We start from the raw sequence: 12,353 nt of genomic DNA on the forward strand, positions 1-12,353 counted from the left end.
CCACTGTTGATCAGAGAGCAATTAGAAGTGATGGGAGCAGCATGCAGTGGTCCTTGTCAACCCAAGGAGGCATGACCCTGTGCTGCTTGACCCTGCCACACTGGTAGCCTTAAACACAGTCCAGCTGTCTGATCTATTAATTAGCTTTAAGTGGGTAACATGGCCACAGGAGCAAAATACAAGTCCTTTTGCCTGGGTCTCTGGCTAAGTGTTTGGAAGCTGAAGGGCTGATACCACCAATTCATTTGCAGTAGAGATGCAGCTACAAAATAGTATCAGACTTTTGGATGGTAGCAGAGACATGCCTTTGGGTTCTTGAGCAAGAGTCAACCTGTCTGAGGACATGAGCTATCAAACCCTGAAGTGTATATAGTAAAAGATGGGCTTATGTCTAGTACTTTGGTAAACCCTCTCCTACCTCTCCTTGGATCATACATGTCAAAATAACTTAATATTCGTTTGAAACCAGTTAGTTGCTGCTGTGAGGGCATATGAGTTCACTGAACAAACAAGTGCAAAAAAATACATTGTATATGATGGGATTTGGAACATTTAAAATGCAAAATGGGTCTAAGAAAGGTCCACACAGTTTTTTATGCTCCTACACATACAAGAAGAAGAAAAACAGTACTTGTCATTACCTATTTGGGACTGAGCTACCAAAGTAGACTTGCGGTCACAGAGTGGGGAGAATGGAAGCCCTAAAGCAGCCTCTTTGTCTCCCTGGAAACAACAATGTTTAGTATTATAAACACATATTGAATAATCAGATAGACAAATGAATCTGAACATTGTTAGTATTTACTCAACAAATTACTTCATTCACTTATTTTCCTAAATAAAAACAAGTTGCAGATAACTGAAACTCATTATTTGTCTTTAAATTCTCAGGAAAAGTAAAGGTCAATAGTCTAACTTACATTTAACAATTTTTAGATAAAGGAAATAATTGTTGAAAGCAAGTGTTCCTCAAAAGCAAGGCATCTGCCAATGAGATTTAACATTTGTCAAGGAAGAAAAATAAATGGCGTATTTTATATGGAGTCTATCAACATTTACAGTTTAGACCTGCAAATCTTTGATGTTATGAGATTGGACACTTAGACATGTTTGTAAAAATATTCCAAAGGTTAAAGGTTTCCTTCCATTGCATTGGTTTATGCAACATGTAAAATTTCTTCAGTGTATTTGCACAGGTTAAAAAGGCATGATCTGACTTTAACTCACTCTCTCTAGCAGGATTATCTCTCTGCTGCTGAAGACAGAATAAAAATATATTTGAATGTCATATAAAATCAAGCCTATCATAAATTATAATAATGAGCACAGTGTTGATATTTAAATTGGTCATTAGAGTCTCGTGAGATTTAAAATCAAGATAAAGACAGTAAAAAAAGAAATTCTTTTCCCAGATGACCAACTCACTGGACAAGCTCTCTTTTTGTGCTACTGGACCTACTCAGATTGACAACATAATATTATAGGAGCTATGATGCTTCTTTGAATGACTTGAACTGTGTATTTCTTTATTTTTTACGTTTTTGAGATGGGTGGGTGTATTTCTATTTTAAACAAGTAGCTCAGATTTTCCTTGGCATTGTAACACATTTTCTGTAGTTGTTGTTTTAACTTACAGTGTTGTTTGGCTTTTTCCCTAAAGTTAACACTGATGCATATTTTAATCGTTAGCTACAGTTAACAAGTTTTTTTGCCTAGGTGAATGTTCATTTTTTGCTGGTGCCCACTACTTTGAAAGCTGAATGTTAAAGCATTGCTTTCTCACTGGCAGTTCCAAGCTCTGCTGCTTTTTCCTGTAAGGCTATAGAAATAGGGGAATTATTATTAAAAATAGAATAAAAAAGAGGTGGACTTAATGGGTTTTGTATAAGTTTGGCCCACTCCATTTTGGCTGACATAGATCTGGAAATCCCAGAGATATCCACCACACACAGATCAACGGATCATAGGATGCACAGCCAAGCCCGTGCCTCTAGGAAGCAGATATTCTGTGTATGCACTACTCGGTTCATTTATATATTTACAATTACTCCATTGCACTTTAAATGTGTTGGAATTACTCCATATGTCCTGCTCATCTCAGCAGTACATATAAAAAGGCATTCAATTCTTTGCACATTCCTCTACAGCCTGAAAGACTTTCATATTTTATTTCGCTGAGCGACAGAAATACATACTTGGTGGCTTGATTGCATTATTAAATGCCACCTCAAGCCTTTGAGCAGTTTATTTGTGATCTAGTTACTTTTTATATGGTAAGAACAAAGGAATAACTAAAACGTTAGCTGATCCTATGTACAGAAAGACCAAGGCAGTGTGGTGCTGCTTATTGCTAGTGCTACATCCACTTGCCTGGACACATTGCCTCACTGTCTCATGGGCTCTGTCTACTCTGTCTCTGTGTCTAAAATGTTTTTACAGTTGGTCATTTCTGACCTTTTCAAGTAATATATATCTGGGGTAATCAGATCCTCCTTTCTTCTCTCAAGTTCAAAATCCTCATCGTTTCCATTTACAGGAACAGACACAAACTCATGACTCTACTCAGTATTTCCACAAAACTTAGTCTATTCATTATTTAGATTAAGGCACCAGATCTCCACTCAGTCTCCCCAGGGCAAATGCTAGAGTCAAGGATGTCTGAATGCTCCTTATTCAGAACCTCTAGGAACACAGCAAGAAACTTCCAGGGCAGGTGGGCTGAACAACCTAATGCTTTAACCTACTGACTCTTTTATTACTCTGATCCCTGTTCCAGTGTGACCCATGTGATTTGAAAATGTCAATGTACAGAAAAAATAATGACAATCAAGATGAGCTAGACCTACACTGTTCAATTATCTGTATTAAGCATTTTTAAAAACTGTATAATTGCAGAAACCATGTAATATCTAAAATGGATCATGGTTATCAGTTTAATCTCAGTAACTGATATTTTAAAAACATGCATGGTCTCTATGCACTCATAGTAAGTGCCACATTCCTGATGCAGGAAAGCACTAAGGTTTCTTTCATTCTTTTTTGTAACTTTCAAAAATTTATTTAACAGGAAATATTTCAATGCTCTGTAGGCCATGGAGGTTGGTTTTCAGCTTCTCTGGAGATTATAGTTTATGCTGAGGTCACCAAAAATTATTTACTTAAATGCAAACTAATTTCAGCGTGCGTCACTCCCTATGAAGCATCTGAAAGAAAAGTTCCTAAACCATGGTACAGGAATCACTAGTGGCATGCACACTGCTTTAAAATCTACATAGCCTGGTACTTGTTAAGATCTTGTACTACCACCATTGACAAAGGTAACATATGACACCCCCTAAAAATAGTACCTGCTCTAAAAAAAAAAGAAAGATTATTAATTCCTGGTATACAACATTCCTAAATTGTATAGAAATACTAAATTCCAAGTCTCCCTTAATTTTCACTTTTTTTTTTTTTTTTTTTTTTTTTTTTACACTGAAAGAATAACCTGACTGCCAGGAGAAATCAATGTCAGGGTTTTTTAAAACTGTTCACAATACTAAATTTCCCACTTTTCTGTTTTAATAGGGAGTCTTTTGTACATGTATTGTTATATTACARATTTTGTTTCCTGCATCAGAGCGCTAAAAGAATCATAAAATCATAACACAATTTTTCTCTCGTATCAAGTAATTCCTAATTCCTAGACAACAGAAATAGTAATCACTCATAGAAATAATTTGCTCATAAATTGTAGTTTCTGATTTTATCACGRCATGGTCATTTTTATACATATGCTGATGATTTGGAAGCTCATCTATTTGCTTCAGGACACTTAAAATGTCCTGGCTTTCATTTTACCACTTGAACTATTTTAATCAGTTCTCATAACAAAGAAATGCTTCATCAAAGACTATTACTATGCTGAGAAAAAATGGTTTATTTTTACAAGTGCTTCGAGTGATGGGAGAAGTAGAAACACCCGCCTGGCTGCTCCCGTTTGACATGAGCCCTGAGCACTCAGTGCTCCCCGCTCAAGGGAGCATTCATCGCAGGGCGAGCACGCGCCTGCCACTGAAATGCTTTCTGGCCCCTGCCCAGGTGAGCCAGCAAATGGCAGCAGTCACACCAACACTGGCTTCCCTCGGGCTTTCTCTTTGCACTCAGTATCTTGCAGCCATAAAAAGCCTTTCACAGAGGTGTGTCTTCATTTTTGTTTCAGGATATATGGCCACACTGCCAACAGGATGATTCCCAGTAACCTTGGGGGACTTTGGATTAGCCTTTACGACAGCAAAACCTTCATAACTATGTGTCATGTGCATGACAGCAACGGCAAGGAAAAGAAATAGGAGGGCTTTCTGAAATACAAGATGACGACAACATTTTTGCCTTTGCTGAATGCAAATTCTTCCTCGTTTCAAGTCCCTCATCCTACCCTATCCGTGTTTCTTTTTAACTCAGAGCATATATAAATCTCTGTCTACAGAATGAAAACAGCTTGACAAGTTATAATATTATTGAAAGAAAAAAACCTACAACACTTAGAATCCTGGTATCACCTGAAATAGATACGGAGCAATAACATTTTCATCTTATTCACTCACATAAAAGTTGAATTAATGTCAGCGGTATTAAGAGTAAGGAACATGTACTACTGACTATGATAGTCAATCACAACCAACAACACCCTTGCTGGTAAAGTTATAGAACGATTTAGTTGCGTAATCATTGTTTCTTCAACTAGATTTACTGGAAGATTTTTAAAACGGCACCTGTCGAAAAAATTCTTCCATCAGGGCCATGGTCCACCGGTAGTGCAGTTTCCAGGATTTTGCTGGATGGCTTATATCTGCTGCATGTAGAATCAAAGACATGGCTTTGGCTTTGTCTATCCTGTCAAATCAAGGACATGCTCCAATTACCTCAGAACAAAAGCAACTAGTTAATGTCTTTTCTTGGACAYGAGCTCATTTAAAGACTACAGATAAAGAGCAGAATGGAAAATAACCTACCCCTCTCTCTGCTGTAGAGTATGTCGCATCGTTTTAATTTGCTGAAAATGACCCGACATATCTGTAGACAAAACCATCTCAATGACCAAGCTACGCAACTCCCTAAGAATAATTAAAAGCAAAATGACTTATTACAATTCATTTATTCTATGTATGGAACATTTGTTTAAGCAGCACTTGTTAATTTATAACAACCCATGTTTTCTATTACATTTTAAAAAGCTTTTAAATAAATTATTAACAACTTAAATGTTGTATCCTAAAGGGATTCTGTGGAAGCAAAGAATCCATGCTGCAATTATTATTTCAAAGTCATGCTGTTTTGTAATTCCTCTTTCCTAGTGTATAAACTAAAATTACATGCAGTTCTATCACCCATTATAATTCTTTCCTTTTTTTTCATCATTAGAGTAACCAAAAATCCAGTTGTCTCTGGCCCCACCACCACACAAGAGGACACATTAGTGTCTTATATTACTGTTCTTATTCTAGTGCAGAACAGGCACAACACTAAAGCTAGTAAGAAGGCTGTGGAGACGCTTAGAAGAGCAAGAAGTGTTACATTTGAAATGCTGTGAACGTTATGCCAATATTATGAACATCATGTCAAACTGCCTTCATCTCAAGAACTCCTTAATGCCTGTTATATGAGTCAGAACAAGTTCAGGATTCACAGTTTATCTGTATCTTGATATCATGGTCAGAGATGACGCTTGTCCATCAGTTTTCTATTAAATGAATATGAAATAGTAAAACATCAATCGTGAGAAAGTATATTAATTATCATGGTATATGCAAGTACATTAATTTTGTCACCAGTAATTACTGATTTGGAATACACACTTTCCTTGAGGTAGAAGGATTGTATGTAGACTATGTAGGAGTCCACTGGCTCTTTATTAATATGCTTTTTACATGGCCTAGAGGGATTTACATGCAAAAGAGGGTTGCTTCTAGCTATTGGGGGCAGGCAGAAATCAACTACATCATTAAATCTTTATTTATGTAGCATTTATTTTCAGGAATATGCCTCCAACCTTAAGGATGCTTTCCTTAGAATATGGAGCCCTGGTACCATGTGGCAAAGAACTGATAATGCTTGTTTACTATTAGTCAAAGTATCAAATACAACAGTAAAACCTGCTTTAGGATTTCTCACTGATATTTCACATTTTAGCCCTACCTTTGATTTACTTAACAAAGCACTTTTTCAAATAAGTATGTTTTAAAGAACTAAGTTGCAGTTTTCTTTAGGGCTGTTATAGTAGTTTATTATAAAAACTATCGAGATTGCTTGTGAGCCAAATTAATTGCATATATAAGTTGATATCCCTCATTGATTTCTGTGTATTTATTCCTGATTTGCTTTGATGTAACAGGATAAAGACTCAGCCCTCTCACTTCTACTCAAACAATAATATGCAGCCATAGCAACTTGTGCTTAGAAAATGCCTTACCTTATCTGACCTCATAAGATGATACTAATTAATGTGCATCCCAACTGTTCCTCCTCCACATTGCTTTGAAACTGTACTTTTCAAACATAGCCAAACCCATTAAAAATAAAAACAAAGAACAGCTAGACACTGCATGAAAACCAAGGGCTCTGCATTGTTAAATCCTGTTTTTAAAACTGAAAATAATTACCACTCCCTCTTTCTACAGGACACTTTCCTAGGAACTTTTCATGTCTGAACTTTCTTTTAAGAGTAACCAGAAATAAGCCCACTCCTACTACACAAAACACAAAAGCAACATTCTGCTTCTAGTAGATTTACATTGCCACGGCAGCTGACAAACGCAAGTTCTGACCTCCATCCCCTCAGTAGGGATCAAACGAAGTAGCACTGTTCTCTTCACACACTTGGGAAGATTTCAGGCCCCATGCCTGCCCTCCTATCAGCCACAGAGAAATGGAAAGTCCCAAACTCACAGGGAAACTAGAGTTTTACTAGAATAAGAAAGCTCAGTCTACTATCGCTTCATGGGAGACTACTTCCCAAACCATTTCCCAGGGGTAAAAGGCCCTCTGAACTTCAGGATCAAAGATGACCTCAGCTGGTCTCACAGACCACTCCCAGAGAGAAATCACTGCCCATTTCATTAATTAGGCCGCAGGATAATATAGTTAGCCCCGCTAATGTTAGGAAGGCAAAACGATATGTGGTTGTTGCAATCTTTAGTTCTGTGATGAGAAATATAACAGCATTCATGTACACCACACAGTAATTTCTTCGGGCCCAAATATAGTTGAAAGAATACTGATTTTGTGCATACGAACTCCATTCATAAGTGAGCAGTCATGTCCTGTGTTCTCTTTCTTTCTTAGCCTTCCCATATCCACATGTCCCTCTGATGTCAGTCTCTGATGGCTGTCTAGTGGCATGAACACTTTCTTCATACTCAGCGGCTAGAAAAAGGGTCACAGAGACCAAACTACTCTATCAGTCCCAAAGGAATTCCCATCAGAGCAACAGTGACTCATGTTGGCAATGAAAATCTGACTGTGTAAACTCTTGCTCAAGTTTACAATCTATTTCCAGAGATTGTTCTCCAGAACTGAATTTATAATTAGAACTTTATGATAACTAAATGCAAATGATTATCCTCTGAGGAGATGGGAAAAGTGTATGATTCCTCTCTCACATTATATTAAATAAAAAAGTACGTTCATATTAAGCATATGATCATGTAAAACAGTAAAATAATGTAAGCCTACCATGTAAATAAGTCCTTCACCTTTAAAAATACACCAGACCAAAATTTGCTCTCAAATTCACATATTCCTTCATAAATGTATAGTTATGTGAAAATACAAATAAAGTAGACTATAGGTTTGTTATTTCTGGTGGCATCATTGACAGTGGCAGATTTTCCTGGAAGCAGAACATTTTGTCTGGCTTCACAGTCCAGTTATTTAAAAGTTATTTTAGGGATCTCTGAATGATAGTTATATTTACAGGAACACACAGAAGTCTTATAATTTAAGTGCTATATATACTGATTTGTGATCTGTGTAATACGAAGATAATATACCTTTCTTAATAATGGAGAAAGTCATAGCTCTAACACTTGTTCACTTTGATCTTCTAGATCTTGGTATTTGTGACATGTCAGTTATGATCCTGATTCTTTTGGGTGGTCAAATTTTCTTTAAGAATTACATTAAAAAATAAGAAGGAAAACAAGATATTTCTCTAATGTAGCTGAGCCTTTACTTGATAATTCACTTTTTAATGCTTAGCCAAGATGCAACTATGCTGTGCTATGTCACACAGTAGAAATCCCAAAGGCAGTAGAGGCCAAGCTGGCAATACAGTGAGACTTTGCACTGAGGTTTTAACCCACTGTTAGACAAAGATAAACTAACTCAAGATGTTTCACCAAAGAACTATCTCACCTGAGACCCTGCCTGCACAGTCCAACATTGCGGCTCATCAACACACAACTCACTTAGAAAACTGTATGGAGTGTCCCATAAAGCACTTCTTTACACTACAGCAGCTTTCCCTAAGCTCTGAACATCCATAACTTCTTTCAGTGCAAAAGTTTTTCCTTGTAATTTGAACTCTTAAAATAGACTCCGCAGGGCAGGAGTTTTTTATTAATTTTATGTACTGGAATTATGCTTGAATGTCACAGTAGGCCTTACCTCCAGTCGTCTTTGGTTAAATTTGCCAGGATGTTCATCTCTTCTTCTTGCATGAGTCTATAAGCAGCACTCACATGATGATTTTCAAGAACAGAACGATCATTGTACAATATTGCAACATCTGACCTAGATTAAAAAAAAAAAAAAAATTTGCAATAGAATACTCACGAAGGCGCTGGAGAAATTAGGAATGTGTATCCTTGATTATATATCCAAGTATGCTTATTTGTTCCTACAGAATAGATAAAGTTTCTACCCTAAAACCATGAAAATTTATCATCATTGCCACTGTATGTATTGTTTGGAGGAAAGTCATATTTCTAAGTGTGTAACATTTTATTTTTATAATATAACTGTGAGAAAGTTTTATGAGGAGAGCCTTGAGCTTCTTGATAGTAGATAGGATTGTACAAAAACAGAAATGTTAAAATTAGGCTACTCAAAAGTATTCTTTGACAATACAACCACTTAAAATGCAACACATTCACCAACAGAGGGAGTGCCCAAAATAGCATGGGTTATAAAGAAGCTTGTACCGCTATTCTGAGATCTGCTTTGGCTCATGTGGCTCATAATCAGAGAAAGAGCTATACTTATTAAAATGCTAGAAGACTTTATATTTCATATGTTTCAACTGGATGCCATGTTTTGTCAGAAGACAAGCCAAATTTTGAGCCTCATAACAAAGGGTGCATTCAATTGCTTTCTAAAGCCAGAACCTTACCACAAAGTCAATACCAGTTTGTTGGTAACGGCAAATTTATGTTAAGCCATGACAGTACCCTTCCACTCATAACTAGACAGAGACTAGCCTACAGTTACAAGAGTTACATATAGATTTTCACACAATTTGATATGGTAAGGATTTATAACACTTAGCTTCTAACTTCAAGAAGTCTCAGGGAATTTATTTCTCCCTGTGGTCTGACTGGTAAGCAACCTCAGGTTTCCCCTCCCTGCTAGCTTTCTGCTCTGCTAAAACTGTTGCTGAGTATTTCCACTTGGACCGGAGGTGACTAACAGTTCTGTGCTAGAAGACAGGTGTGATGATTTAGCAGCTCCGCTTACGGTGATGTTAATGAGCTAAAATCAATCCCCTTGGTCTGGTGAGCAATAGTAAATATTCACTGTAATCACTCACATACATGGTATGGTGCCAAGGAATCTAAAAAATTAAAACTGGATTGAAAAGTTTACTTAGAGGAATAAAGTATATCCTACTGAAATAATTAGTATGTTTATGTCAATAATCTTAGTAACATCTTGGGAAAATCTGTGATCTGCCAATCACTTAGGCACACTTTGACCTGCATAGCTAATCATCACTGGTTTTAATCACCGCTGAGATTTGACATGACTATGAGGGCTATTTCATTGGCTTTTCTGAGGCAAAAGATGCTTGGAAGCATGGCATGGGTATGTCATATTAGGGTCAAATTCTCCTAGGAGGGAAGAATGAGCTGCATYGCAAAACAAATACCTGTTGGCAAGTATGTACATGTAAAAGTCAAAGTTTAACAGCTTAATTCATTTTCCACTTTTGCAATACTTCAGAGCAAAATATTAAGGACAAAAATAGAAAAGTAATATAAACTTGGAACTACAAACTGAAGTTTATTTTTATCCAGACTATGCTGAAGAAGAGGATTATACCTTTATTTCAGCTGTGGATCTAGAATTTGTTCTTTGCTGAAGGGCATATCCCAATGCACAAGTATGTCATGGGTTTAATTTAAATGCAGCCCTTGGGCACTTCATCTGTCTAGGTAAGTGGGAGGATGCTCCTATTCATTTTTATGCCAAGTAGTATTTCTTGCAATCCATAATGATTTACACCCTTGCTTAGAGCTGTTTCATTAGAACATGCCAGTGCTTTGCTGAAAATTGTTGAAAAAGAGCAGGTAAAGCTGAATCTTCAGTTGAGGATACAAAGAACAAAGCATGGCCAAGTGAGAGAGAACGTGTGTCGTACTGAGTTAAGTATCAGGCACACAACCTATTACCCACTAAAGGACTGGTCAGTGATTTTCCTTTGATGAGCTGAAAATACTTTAATGGAGACATATAYGATACTGTTCTGGACCAGAGGCTAAGATGACAGGCTGTGCCTCAATGAGAATATAGTTAGCTTGACTTTCAAACTGGATTTCTTCTTAGAGGGTTATCTCATAACCACTGCAGATGTTCACAAAACACACTAGGAGAGGAATCTTGGTAAGGATTTTTAAAAACATACTTGAAGGTCTCTCCCTGTGTGCTAGAACCCTGCAGTTTAATACACTGAAACAAAATGTATGTAGCACCTTAAATGAGTGTAGATACATTGCTGAAAGTGAAGTGTTATTTTTCTGGGGACATCATGAAAGAAAGTTCTGAGTCAAAAGTATCAGAATTTAAGACAGCAAATAAAGGGGCAAAAGACAGATAAAGTACTTCAAAATTTTCAGCATGATGGGCATTCTTTTACAACACTGTTCTGAGATATCAGCCTCTAAATATAAAGATTTCATTTCAAATACTATGGAGTTTTTTCCTTACTTTTCCAACTTTACAGAGATCCCATTGACTTTATAGAGGTCAAAGAATCAATTCATAAAATCAGGAATTATCTAGCTATTTCCTGGCAGTATTAGTAAGAGGTATGAAACATTTCAGACAAATGAACAGCAAACTTCAGATATGATACTCTGGGGACCACTTTACTCACCTTGTCTGAATATGAAAATTGTTTGTGGTCCCAGTATGTTCATAATCATGGATRGTAGCTGCAAAGATCATTGCCAAAATTTCCAGTTCTGTGAGCCAGTGCTAGTAAATGAAAAACAAATCTTAGTCCTATTTTCTATAAGAGCCTATTAGATTAAAGTCTACAGTACTAAAAATGTTTTGCATTACCTTTGACTTAAATAAGCCTTATTCTTTTCCTACTCCAGGTGACAAAATATATCCATAAAACATAAATGTTATATAGTAAAATGGTTGCTTGTACCTATTATGACTTCTCTAAGACAAAGTTAAAGCCCTTACAATCACTAGCAAAGTAAATATTGACTGTCCAAAAATATAAGAAGTTATTAAGAAAATTGCATGATATACTTTGGAGCAGTTTCGAGTAGGAAGTATATAATCTGCTAGTCAATAAATGGCACTTGACAAATTATTGTAAATTCATCTAAAAACTTGATACAAAGTTTTACATTTTTAATTTGTCTTTTAGTGAACAATATATGTAGTTCACAATACTTTATTAGGCACAGCACCAGCATTAACTATATTTTACCAGTATTATAGTATTGAAATCAGGCCAACAGGAGGCTTTTCTGTACTAAATTATACCATACTTTGCACTGTAAGGCAAAATATAGTGCATAAAGGTAGTATACAGTTACACAGAGCAAAAGATAGTAAAGATCATCTTCTATACAAAATAATAATCACCTAGAGTTTTATGCACTTTTATACCTCTTCCTAACTGATGCTGTTCTGTTGCTCTGTTTGTAAAATCACCTTTGTTATTTTACTCTTCTGTTTTCTTGAATGATAAATCAACTTTTAGGAGAAAATTTACTCCATCTAAGAACAGGGGTAGAAAAATCATACAATAATTAACCCCCACAGTCATAGGACTGATTTAGTCATATGCCAATCAAGCATTTCCATATATATTTCAGTTTTTTTAAGTGCAGAAGTAAATTTCTACACTAAAG

General features: G+C 36.3%; 1 protein-coding gene across 1 annotated transcript in view; it reads right to left on the reverse strand.

Moving 5' to 3' along the window:
- PDE1A (phosphodiesterase 1A) overlaps positions 1-12,353 on the reverse strand; it is a 73,469-nt gene that overhangs the window by 21,744 nt on the left and 39,372 nt on the right. The window contains exons 7-11 of the mRNA XM_026090980.1: positions 11,354-11,454; positions 8,647-8,772; positions 4,995-5,096; positions 4,755-4,875; positions 642-723 (exon numbers count right to left, since the gene is read on the reverse strand). Coding sequence (XP_025946765.1) covers positions 642-723; positions 4,755-4,875; positions 4,995-5,096; positions 8,647-8,772; positions 11,354-11,454 — 532 coding nt within the window. The remainder of the gene's footprint in view (positions 1-641; positions 724-4,754; positions 4,876-4,994; positions 5,097-8,646; positions 8,773-11,353; positions 11,455-12,353) is intronic.

This window comes from Apteryx rowi, unplaced genomic scaffold, assembly GCF_003343035.1.
Source record: "Apteryx rowi isolate R43461 unplaced genomic scaffold, aptRow1 scaffold_89, whole genome shotgun sequence".
NCBI lineage: Eukaryota > Metazoa > Chordata > Aves > Apterygiformes > Apterygidae > Apteryx > Apteryx rowi.